Source organism: Leuciscus leuciscus, assembly GCF_965113295.1.
Source record: "Leuciscus leuciscus genome assembly, chromosome: 16".
Classification (NCBI taxonomy): Eukaryota; Metazoa; Chordata; class Actinopteri; order Cypriniformes; family Leuciscidae; genus Leuciscus; species Leuciscus leuciscus.
This window is the reverse complement of record NC_138740.1, coordinates 33,504,298-33,517,318: the sequence shown is the minus strand read 5'-3', so window position 1 is coordinate 33,517,318 and position 13,021 is coordinate 33,504,298. Positions and strand designations below refer to the sequence as shown.

The following is a 13,021-nucleotide window of genomic DNA, read 5'->3' as shown; positions in this document are numbered from 1 at the left end:
GGCTACTTCTATTTTTGCTCCTTTTTTTAAATGGCGTGTCGTGTAGTTTTTGAGCCAGACTGTGTGATTTCACACACGACACCTGCTTCATCTGTCAGCTAGTACTGATCCGAATTCCTAAAAACCCTTTCAAATGAAAAGCATCGCGTCTGATCTTGACTCCAGTGTAATGCGGTTTGAAACCCGATCGTTCATTTTGTTGACTCTTTTTATATGAACTACCGTCCTGATCCAGAGAGCAGCTCCACACACACTGACCGCGAACGCTGAACTGAAGCCTCTTTCATACACTTATTATTACATTACTGAACATGTTTCATTGCCTTCCAACATCCTGTTTAACCAAAGCATCTGACCTCGAGTCTGTTAAAGCGCTCAACATCTACAACACAGCCTCAGTTCTGCTTTAGATCATCGGGCCTGTGAGTTCACTCTCTTCTACACAACATTGTGGAGCACAACGGCAACATAACACCTCGATTCAGAGTTTATTATACAGAAATGAACCTCAGATGGACCGGCGAAGGTTTATGAATATGCTGAACTGGCCGTATTTAATATGGTGTACATTTATAACATACGGATTTAAATAATTATACGACTACTTTAATTATAGAACTTGATTAACATGAAAAATGTGTAAATTGAAAATACACATTTACCTTGTATTTAAAAAAGCATAATTCGTTGTTGTTTTTTATCAACGTTTAAGAAAATAAAGCATGTTGTCCGTTATTAAATTAGCTATAGCCTACGTGTAATTTGCATGAAACGTGTCATTTTAAAAAAGCACTGAACATATTTATTTTAGCCTTCATAATGAGTGTTTTAAAGCTTCTTCTTTAAAAAAAAAATAATAAACAGAAATGTATTTTCGTGTGTTATTTATGCTCAAAGAAAACAAGCGCGTTCATGAAAACACTTTACAAATATTCACAAATTAATCTCCCAAAATAAACTACAGAATTAAATTAGAGATTAAAACGATGTCGCTTGTGACCGGTGTGTGATATTAGGAGCATTATTATTACACTGATCATTTAAAAATAACCAAATGTGAAATAAAGCGTAATTTAAATACAGTGAGTTTATGCGCGACCTTTTCAAATTATTTATATCGATCGATTTATGAAACTATAAGCTTCACAAGAATCCGAGATTGAACAGATTTATCAATAACGTTTTTATTCTGTTGTTATTATTAATATAGTCTATTTATAATAGGCTAATTAAACAATAACAACAAATAGAAAATTAAATAATAGTGTCACATACATTAGATATTTAGTTGTTCTATAAATAGGCCTACCTAATAATCAATATTTCCTCGAACAAAATATTTAGCAGAAACAGATTTAAAACACGTTTGCCTTTGTGGTCCAAAAACGACATATTTTTTCGCCCCAAAAAATATATAGTTTGTAATATTTAAAACGCAATGTTTAAAATGTATGTTTTATGCAAGGAAATGTTCTTTATTCCTTCATGAATACACGCCGTTATTCAAATGATTTCATTATATGCATTATCATTTTAATTTTAATCATTGTAAATTATATGATTTAAACAAATGAAAGGATAATATTCCGACTAAACGCGATTGGTTTTGAATGGCTTTATCAATAAGCCCGTTTTCATTTTTCGTTTCGTTTTCACATAGCGTAGCTCCTCTCACAGGAACGCGCTCCAGACGCGCGCCCGCGGACACGCGCTCATTCCATGGCTTCTGCTGCCACCCAGCGGCCAGAGCAAGAACAACAGCACATTATTTTCAAGAAAAATGGCACAAAAAATACATTTAGAGTCATGAAAAATGATGTAAAGGCAAGAGTTTGTGCTCTGAGTGTTAGGACAGATAGACAGGAGCCACATGCCTTTGAAAAAGGTTCGACTTTATTTACAGGAACATTTTCAGGAGGTTTTCAGATAAAAATTATTGGTGATACACGGCCTCATTGAGACAAAGCTGTATCTTCTCTCGCTCTCTCTCCCTCTGATGGCGAGCTGAGGGACGTATCCAGCTCCGCTCTGTGTGTGTGTGTGTGTGTGTGTGTTGATTTTGCCCAGTCATGTTGGCGGAGAGAGACGCCCGTGGAGAGATTGCAGCAATATGTCGTGTCGTCTTTTCCTCTTCAGTGACTTTCTCCCTTCTTACCCACAACCTGCATTTGACACACGCAAAACATCAAATTCACCACATTTATCTTCCATCATGCTCAGCAATACATTTTTAACCTGATTATAACTTCAGACAGACTGGATTCATCAGGATTTGATTGAATGGTGGAAAGTGGGTTATGATATTATTGTTGGTTAACAATATTTACTCAGTACCCGTTTGAAGTCGTTCATGTTTGTTGCCTGGACAGGAGTGCCGATAAACGTCAGATAGTTCACTTTTGTCGTCTCCTCGTCTCCTTGGTTTGACTTGATAAATAACTGGGGAAAAAAACAGGTGGAAAATGAGAAACTCAAGGGGGAACAAAGGGCTCAAAATACCATAATATTAAACATTAAATATTATATTATAGTTCACCTAAAAATACCCTCACATTGTTCTAAACCCGTGTGAGTTTCTTTCTTCTGTTGAATACAAAATAATATATTTTGAAGAATGTTGGTAACCAAACAGTTAATGGTTCCCATTGACTTTCATTGTATTTTTTTTTTCACACTATGGAAGTCAATGGGAAGCAGCAACTTTTTTTCATACTATGGAAGTCAATGGGAATTTTTTTCATACTATGGAAGTCAATGGGAACCAGCAACTTTTTTTTTTATATATATATACTATGGAAGTCAATGGGAATTTTTTGGAATTTTGTTTTCATACTATGGAAGTCAATGGGATTTTTTCTTCATACTATGGAAGTCAATGGGAATTTCTTGGGAAATATTTTTTTCATACTATGGAAGTCAATAGAAATTTCTTGGGAAATTATTTTTTCATACTATGGAAGTCAATGGGCTTTTTTCTTCATACTATGGAAGTCAATGGGAATTTCTTGGGAAATTCTTTTTTCATACTATGGAAGTCAATGGGAATTTTTTTTCATACTATGGAAGTCAATTGGAAGCAGCAACTTTTTTTCATACTATGGAAGTCAATGGGAACCAGCAACATTTTTTTTTTTCATACTATGGAAGTCAATGGGATTTTTTCTTCATACTATGGAAGTCAATGGGAAGCAGCAACTTTTTTTCATACTATGGAAGTCAATGGGAACCAGCAACATTTTTTTTTTTCATACTATGGAAGTCAATGGGAACCAGCAAAAAAAAATTTTTCATACTATGGAAGTCAATGGGAATTTTTTTTAATTATGTTTTCATACTATGGAAGTCAATGGGATTTTTTCTTTATACTATGGAAGTCAATGGGAATTTTGGGGGAATTTCTTTTTTTCATACTATGGAAGTCAATGGGAATTTTTTTTTATTATGTTTTCATACTATGGAAGTCAATGGGATTTTTTCTTTATACTATGGAAGTCAATGGGAATTTTGGGGGAAATGATTTTTTCATACTATGGAAGTCAATGGGAATTTTGGGGGAATTTTTTTTTTTTTCATACTATGGAAGTCAATGGGAAGCAGCAACTATTTGGTTACCAACATTCTTCATAATATCTTTTGTGTTCAGCAGAAGAAAGAAACTCATACAGGTTTAGAAACACTTCACTTCGTGAACTTTCCATTTAAATAAGATAGACTATTTTTACAAAAATTATAAAAATGATGTTTGGATTTTATGGTTGGGGAATTTCTACACTAAGGAATGCCAAGCGTCTTTTAAAATGCTGAAATGAAATCTTGTCGTTTTTATTTATTTTTAATTAATTAATATTATTATTATTATAATTATTTTTGTTTATTTGTATTAATTATTTTATGGGGGTTTTTTATATGCAATTTGTATTGTATTTGTATGAGCATTACGAGTGTAATTGAACATACAGTCACACTGTTGACGTTCTGAAACTTGACGTATCGGAGCGGGATGAGTCCGTCATCTTTGTAGTCTTCCTCGGACAGATCCAGCGCCTGCGTCGCTTCACTTCTCTCCGCGTCATCGAAACCCATGGAACGAGGAAGATTAATGAAGATCTTCACACTCTTCGGGGCTTGAGCTGAAAACACATGAAGAGACAAGCGGTTTATATCAGTGTGAACCCGATCTGAAGGGAGAAAACTAACAGCCATTTGCACTTCTCGGTCAGAATGCCTGTTTAGGAAACGTATTAATGTAAACACATTAGGATTGCATGAATGTAAACAAACGAGTAATAAAATATTAGATCATTTTGCACAGTAAATGCAGCTGTTGTTGCCTATTTTGTTCAAAAAAGAGAAAATCACAAACTCTTCTTGATTTATTGATGTTATATTTATTTATCCAATACAACTTACATTCACAGCATACATATTTTGATATACCTGTACATTTCAGTAGGTTTTGCTTTTGTAAAATGTGTCTATATTAGTTTTAGTTATTCTAGTGTAACAAATTAAACTAAATAAAAAGGAGTAAAGTTGCATGGTAACTAGCTGAAATAAAATAGGTGCATTATATTATATTTCTATGTCAAGTAGAGCTGCATGATTCTGGATAAATCATGAATCATGATTTATTTTAATTTCATTTTAAATAGAGATTAGATTCTGAACAAACAATTCAACAAATTAACGTGATTTACTAGAGGTTCTGACAAAATGTTAATTGCTGCAGTCTATTTAAAAAGATTTAATTAACTAGAATCAGTCTGAGTGAATGATTCAATGACTCACTCATATAGACTTCACTTGTTTCATTACTGGATGAATCAGCGTTTTGAACGAATGATTCAATGACAAACACATTTTTCTAACAGTCACGTGTCGCCACCTACTGGTGTAACGATGTAATTGATACAATCTTAATTTGAAGCATCAAGTTAAAAGGTGATTTACTCTATTATGATCGCTACTGTAGACATCAGGGTTTATATCTGAACTATAATCTTTTATTCCAGTGCTTCTGTGATCATTTGAATGATTGTAAGACAGAAATAATGAAACTGTGTGGTTGAAAAGACCGTTTGTGAAGCTGATTCATATCTGTACATGACAACGGCTCTCTCTGGATCAGAACGCAGATCTGAATGTTCGCTGTGATTTGATCAAAGGTTTAATAGACAGAGGAGAATCACTGTCATTTAGAAATGAGATCATGTGATCAGGTGTTTGCAGGGTTCCCACACCTTGGTTAACTTCAAATTCAAGGACTTTCCAGGTTCAATATCCTCAAATTCAAGGACTTAATGTGTGTCCAACAACAAACGTTAAGGTACCATCGTAGAGTAGTTTTGTGCGCGCGTGAACGTCATGGCAACGTACAACACGAAGTACCTCACGCGGGAAACACTTAACGTATATTAACGCATAAATGCACGCAACTAAGGTAAATCAAGCAAGCTAGTGTGCATAGGTCATGAAGTGTTGGCGAAATAACACACTAGCGGACTAGCACTCAATGAATGAAGAATTCATTCCAGAAAACTTATTGCATTTTATTTAATTTTTTTCAGATTCACAAACTTTCAAGGATTTCAAGGACCCGTGGGAACCCTGAGTTTGAATTGAGATCACGATCTTTTAGCGTCAAGCAACGAGAGCTGGTGTCTTACCGAGTTCAGCAGACAGCAGCTTCAGGGAGAAGAGTTTGACAGGTTGATTGAAGGAGATTGTGATGAGAAGCTGCAAACAAACGCAGAAGAATCAGTCATAAGATCAACACTACAGATCATATTTACACTCGAGAAACTCACACTGACAGTCTCTGGGATCTGATCTTATAAAAGGTACAGTTTCACTTTCAGTTTAACGGCCATTCGATACGGCAACAAACGACTGGAAATAAATACATGCTGAAGCACTAAAATGACTGGAAATATATAAACTAAAGCTAAATTAAACCTGAATAGTAATATTAAGGGGGGGAAATGGCTAACATTTTACAATTAGGTTTCATTTGTTAACATTAACTAATAATGAACTGCACTTCTACAGCATTTATTATTCTTTGTTAATTCCAAAATGTACTAATACATTATTAAAATCAAAAGTTGTATTTGTTAGCATTAGTTAATGCACTGTGAACTAGCATGAACTAACAATGAACAGCTGGATTTTTATTAACTAGCATTAACAAAGATTAATAAAGATTTTAATTAAAGATTTCTCTTTGTTAATTCATGTTATAACTAATGTTAACTAATGAACCTTATTATAAAGTGTTACCAAGAAAATTAAAAGGCACAAATTTGTTTTACTAAAATTAAAAAAAATAATAATTTAATTAAACAATTTACAAAATTAAACATTGGATGAATAGATTAATTAACAATAATATTAATAATAATTTATCAAATCAAACTAAAATTAAAACTGAAAATGTAAAAATAAGTTAATTAAAAATATTCATGAACATTAGAATAGTATATAAATAATTATAAAATAACACACTATTCAAGTGTCTTAAATTTAGTAGTTAACTAATAATAATTAATCAAAACTAATAATAATTAATCAAATCACACAAAATAATCAAAATAAAACAAAAAAAAAGATTTAACTATTTTATTTGTTATTCTGCATGTCATGTGACCGACATCAGCGAACATGTGACTAAGTTGTTAAATAATTGAAATATTATCTTTAAAGATCAAAAGGGTTTGGCTGAGAAAAGTTTGTGAATCCTGTGACACCGCAAAAAAACACACACACACACACACACGCAGTTAGTTCCTTTGCATGTAAACAGGACGTTTATGTCAACATTGCATTAAAGGGGTGGTATAATGCCCTTTACACAAGATGTAAAATAAGTCTCTGATGTCCCCAGAGTGTGTGTGTGAAGTTTTAGCTCAAAATACCCCACATATATTTGAGGGAGAGCAAAAACACACAGTTTTTGTGTCTGTCCCTTTAAATGTAAATGAGCTGCTGCTCCCGGCGCAGAGGGCGGAGCTTCAAGAGCACTTGTTCTTTTACCTCACACACACATGCACTGAAAATCTCAAAACTTTTAGCCTTTTATGTTCAAACCGGAGTCGGACAATGATGGAGAGACTCGAGAAGAAGTGACAACATGTAGAAGCAACAGGGCGTTTCTGAATGATTAGTTGATGAATTTATGAAGCTGATGTGTAGTTATCTTCTAGTCATTGATTAGCATATTCTGTTTTGATAATCTATAAATCATGTTCAGTGCTCATGTTTGTGATGTCACTAACCCGGGAGGAATGTGGTGTAGTCTCTACCAGCCGTTTGTTGTAGTCCTTATAAAGCTATTTCTTTAAAATCAAATATCTCCCTTTGCTTTTAACTTTGAGCGTTGTAACTTTGCAGATGTTGTTTATGCTCAAACAGCAACATTACACACTAACTAAAGTTAGAAAAGTGAAATCATAATCACGCTTTAAAACCCCAGGAGTGTGTTCACCTGTTCATCACAGTCGGACTCCAGGTAGGTGGAGTCCTTGATTAAGCAGTTGTCGAAGCCACAGTCGTCGCTCTCATTGAGACATTCACAGCCAGCTTTACTCACGAACGGCATCAGGTCCATCTGAACACAACAGACGACAGACGTGACACTCTCAAAGTTCACAGTTCACAGTTCACGAACCCCATCAAACCCAGCCTGCATGGACTCACGTAGCCTTTGGGAATATCCGAGTCTTCGTTGCTCCCGGGATCGTTTTCCACATGCTGTTTGATTTTCTCCTCCAGCCCGGAAGCGTCTGCGCCCTGATACTGGTCCACGCGCACTTTGTTTCGGAAAAACTGGAACGTCGGCGTCGCTGAGATATTATTGGCTGCGGCTGTTGCCTAGGAGACGGAAAATAAAACACTTTGGTCACAAACTGTAAAAAATGACGTGATTGGTAAGTCATGCCAACTTATGTTTTTACATTACTTTGACTTACTTTTATAAGTTATACGAGATTCAACTCGATTTTAAGTCAGTTTCATATTATTTAAGTTTAAATGACTTTACAGCCAATTTGATAATACTTAAGTAAATAAAATTTATATTGAAATACATAAAACATACATATGTTTTTACAGTGCTGTTATTTTAGTATTGAGATACGATTATAGTTTTCATCCATATTTTAACATTTCAAGTTTTACATTATTACCCACTTTAATCAAGGTTTAGTCATTTTGATGTGTTTTTGCCTTTTTTTTGGTAACACTTTACAACAAGGTTTCATTAGTTAACATTAGTTCTACTTCTACAGCGTTTATTATTCTTAGCTAATGTTAATTTCAACATTTACTAATACTTTATGAAATCAAATGTTGTATTTGTCAACATTAGTAAATGCACTGAACTAACAATGAACAGCCGGAGTTTTATTAACTAATTTTAACAAAGATTAATACAATTTAATTAAATGTATTGCTCTTTCATGTTATTTAACACAAAAACTAATGTTAACAAATGAGACCTTATTGTAAAGCGTTACCTCTTTTTTAATGTCTAGTTTTTATAAATGTAAGCATATAAAGTTAATCTGAAGGAAAATAATCTGTCACCTGACAGACGTGGACGTCGACTTCTAGAAACACAACCTGAGGGTATTTGTTGCTCAACATGTTGAACGCTGGAGCTATTCTGACACAAGGACGACACCTGGACAAAGAGAAACCATCATCAGTTAAACATCATCATCTCAGACCAAGAACTAGGACACTTTCCCCTTGAAGTCGTCATTTCACATTAGTCTCTTCTTCTCTATAGTGTCGTATATCCGAGTGAAACGCTTCTGAAACAAGAACAAATGTAGGGCGGGGCTTGATTGGATGGTTGTGGTTTGCTATTGGCTGATCTCCTGTGATTGACAGGTTATAGCCCCGCCCTCATCATCAGAGAAGAGATGCTGCAAGAGGAACTTATTCTGATTCAAGATTATTAACACAATAATGATGTGCACCGATAAGTCGTTTAGAATAAACACTGGAATATTACATAAAAACATAAGAACTGAAAGTGACTTTAAATCTGTGTTTAAAAACAACAACATTCTGACAGATAATGTTGATTGAATCATCTGAAAACAGCATCTCCTGACACAAAATTACATAAAAAAATACATTTACTAAGAAAATTTCTCCTAAATATTAGATTGAGAAATTATAAACTACATATTCAACCTGGCAGTTAATTAATGTATAATAATAATCATATTAATAACAATTAAATCATAAAAGTGCACAACTAAAATAAATGAATACACAAATATGTATTGTTAATAATACGTTTTTAATGATAATTCTTTAAAAATTATACATTATTAATCAATTACTAAAATATTTAAATCGGTGCTGGCCAACGATTAATCGCGATTATACACATCAAATATAATATACACATTAAATATACATGCATATGTGTGTATTTATATATATACAGTACAAACACGTATATTATGTAAACACAAACTTTTATTTTGGATGCGACTAAACAATAAGTGTTTACACCTGCATGTCATGTGACCATTAGCCAACAAGTGAATGTGTTCAGTTTTTGAAATATCAGAGGGACTATATCATGGGTCAACATACAGGCTGACAACAGAGCAACAAAACACAGTTAGATCTCTCAACACACGTGTGTGTGTGTGTGTGTGTGTGTGTGTGTGTGTGTGTGTGTGTGTGTGTGTGTGTGTGTGTGTGTGTGTGTGTGTGTGTGTGTGTGTGTGTGTGTGTGTGTGTGTGTGTGTGTGTTTTGCTAAGTCATGCCGGTGTGTGTTCTGTTCTTGTCCTTCGTTCAGTCTTGTGTGTTGAGTGGCGGGTCAGTCTGTGCTGTTCTGACCCAGCTCGGACTCTCGATATCTGTGTGTGTGTGTGTGTGTGTTCTCGGTTCTGTCAGGTTCGGCTGCAGGGGCCTCACACACACTCACTCACTCACTCACTCACCCGCTCATGGTGAACTTCACCACGACCAGCCTGGATCCTGCGCCGCTCAGCTCCGCCTGGAACTCCGAGTCATTCCCGATCACCTTCACCCCGACCATGACTCAAAAACACGGGGAACGAATCGCTGAAAAGCGTTATTAATCACCAATAATCGGTCAGATTGATCAAAATCACTGAGACGCTCGGCGCGGCACGACAATTGTCCCGGAACACACTTCCTGTGTAGTGATGACGAAGAACGGCGGGCTGGCCAATCACAGGCGGCGTTGGCCGGCGCGCGTCATCACCGAAACCGTTCATGAGATGTCGCAAATCCTCAGCAACTGTCGTGAGGTGCAAATAACTAATATTTATGTTTCTTTTTATTTATTTACATTTATTATAAATTAATTTGTCACTCAGCTTCTATGTGAATGTTTTTATAAAAATAAGAGTAAAATTTTTTTGTTATTTTTCTTCAGTACGTTTGTGTTTCTATGGTGACGGGTCAATTCGATTTGACCTAAACATGAGTAGGATCAAAACTTTCATGGTTTTACTCCTAGTTTCGTTAGTTTCGCTGAACCAAACGACCGCTGAGTACGGTGTGTTTTTAGTCTAAGAATATATTATAGATATTATAAAAATATATTTATGTTATTCTCATTAAGAATCAACTGTTTATTTTGTTGCTATTCCAACCATTGCGGTCAATAAACCATTTCTCATCCAACAGCAAAACAAATCAGAAAGTTGACTAGCCACAAAAACAAGATGTTAGATGTGTTTCTCTGTGAAAAATCATACACAAATATTGATTTAGAGCTCAACTGTTGATCTGTCGTTATGAAGAATTTATTCTCTACTTACAAAATGTCAAATATTTTGTGATGCTCTTGTTTACAGTCATGTTTGTTTGTTTTATAGATAAGAAATCACAGGAGATCAGATTTGGTGTGGCCTCGTTAACTATGAAAAATAAGGAGCTAACAAAGTTGTATCCTTTCTTAAAGCCTTACAAGGGACGACAAGAGCAGGTATGATGATCATAACCACTGATCTGTCTCTTCTGCTCACCAACAGTGCATTTATTTGATCAAAAATACAGTAAAAACTGTGAAATATTATTATAATGTAAATCAGCTGTTCTCTATGTGAATATATAGTAAAGTGTCATTTATTCCTGTGACCAAAGCTGAATTTACAGCATCATTACTCCAGTCTTCAGTGTCACATGATCCTCCAGAGATCATTCTAATATGATGATTTGATGCTCAAGAAACACTTATGATTATTATCAATGTTGAAAACTGTTGTGGACAATTTTTTTCAGGATTCAGTGATGAATAGAAATTTCAAAAGAACTGAATTTATTTGAAATAGAAAGCTTTTGTAACTTTATACTTTACAAGTTTGGGATCAGTAAGAAGTCTTTTATTTATTTTTTGGGATAGAAATTAATATTTTTATGCAGCACGGATGCATTAAATTGATCAAAAGTGACAGTAAAGACATTTATAAAGTTAAAATAGATTCTATTTGAAATAAATGCTGTTCTTTTGAACTTTCTGTTCATCAAAGAATCCTGAAAAATAAAGTGTATCACAGTTTCCACAAAAATATGAAGCATTGATAATAATCATAGATGTTTCTTGAGCATCAAATCATCATATTAGAATGATTTGTGAAGGATCATGTGACACTGAAGACTGGAGTAATGATGCTGAAAATACAGCTTTGATCACAGGAATAAATTACACTTTACTATATATTCACATAAAAAAACAGTTATTTTAAATTGTAATAATATTTCACAACTTTTACTGTATTTTTTATCAAATAAATGCAGCCTTGGTGACCAGAAGAGACTCTTTCAAAAACATATTATCGATTGAAAACTTCTTTTGAACAGTAATGTATAATACATTAAACAAAAAGTTACAGTACAAATTTGGCCTTTAAACATTAATACTTCAAATTTATGGCTTTCCTCATACAAGGATGATCATATTTGGAGGTCCGTGGCATCTGAAAATTAAACTAATTTTCACCTGGTGGATGAATAAAGAGTTGGAAAAAAATCCACGTAAATCAGCAAGCGATTCCTCAGAACCAGAACAGATGAATTGTAACACACAATTATGCTGTTGAGTTTTGCACTGGCAGAAAATGTAAAGACTGCCTTTTTTACTGGAACGTTCTGTTGAATAGTGAAACATGACTTATTGAATGAATTGTTGTGTTGTTTCAGCTCTTGGAGAAGCTGCCTGAGAATTTCCAAGTGCTTCTTAAAAGCACTATTTCCCTGCAAACTACCGTTTTCTGTGTTGCTCTCCTGTTTGGAATCTTTCACCTGCGTGGCTGGGATCCTGTAAGACTTATTTTTGTGCAAAAACATTACTAAAGACCAGCAGATTACTTTCAACTAACATTCTATTAACGTTCCCTGTGAGCTGGGTCAAAAATAGTGCTGTGAATGAAGTCTATTCATTATTCTTGGCTACTGAATACATGTCTCTCTCTTTGTATTGTCCGCAGCTCTGTCGGAAATGGGTCCGGAATAAAGACTGGACCGAGGAGTTGGAGATGGTCGAGATCGGATGATGCCGTAATGTGAAAGTTCACTGATGTGATGAAGAGATGTAATACAAGAAAAACCACATCTGTTTCTTAAATAGCTTGATGTTTTATGTACTTTGAACTTTTTTAATTATGTATTAAATACTAAAGTATTTATATATTGTTTGTAGAAATGTAATTAATATAATATAATCCTAATAAACTACTTGCTCAGTGTCTCTGATTTGATTAGGACTCATTCATATTTAAAATGTCTCGTATTGAAACCTGATTGAAACCTGTAAGACAAATTGTAAGGAAATAAATAAGATTAAAATAAATAAACAAATAAACATTAGATTAAATGCGTAAATAATAAATAAATAAATACATTACTGCAATTTTATAATTGTTTGTACCTTTTACTGGCCGGGGTATTTTTTATTTTATTATTATTTTTGACTGGACTGTAAAGGACTGAACCAACGCTAAACGGTTTTATTGAAACTCCCGCCCC

The 13,021-nt window shown here is 34.3% G+C and overlaps 2 protein-coding genes across 4 annotated transcripts; one reads left to right on the top strand and one right to left on the bottom strand.

The window, feature by feature from the left end:
- Positions 1-1,873: 1,873 nt before the first annotated feature.
- On the bottom strand, positions 1,874-10,200 carry txnl1 (thioredoxin-like 1). Its single transcript, XM_082141789.1, has 8 exons — positions 9,967-10,200; positions 8,584-8,680; positions 7,696-7,869; positions 7,484-7,606; positions 5,667-5,736; positions 3,958-4,130; positions 2,335-2,439; positions 1,874-2,162 (listed from the first exon to the last, which is right to left on the bottom strand). Exons 1-8 carry the CDS (start codon positions 10,062-10,064, stop codon positions 2,133-2,135), a joined length of 870 nt encoding a protein of 289 aa, XP_081997915.1. The 5' UTR covers positions 10,065-10,200; the 3' UTR covers positions 1,874-2,132.
- LOC309478204 (uncharacterized protein) lies at positions 8,687-12,837 on the top strand. Of its 3 annotated transcripts, none has more exons than XM_082141820.1 (4): positions 8,687-9,639; positions 10,873-10,982; positions 12,197-12,316; positions 12,484-12,837. In XM_082141820.1, the coding sequence occupies exons 2-4, from the start codon at positions 10,917-10,919 to the stop codon at positions 12,547-12,549; spliced, it is 252 nt and encodes an 83-aa protein (XP_081997946.1). In that variant the 5' UTR covers positions 8,687-9,639; positions 10,873-10,916; the 3' UTR covers positions 12,550-12,837. The 3 variants fall into 3 exon arrangements, with proteins under 3 accessions (XP_081997946.1, XP_081997947.1, XP_081997945.1); XM_082141821.1 differs by lacking the exon at positions 8,687-9,639 and adding an exon at positions 10,161-10,299 and having other exon boundaries at positions 12,484-12,755; XM_082141819.1 differs by lacking the exon at positions 8,687-9,639 and adding an exon at positions 10,465-10,550.
- Positions 12,838-13,021: the final 184 nt, after the last annotated feature.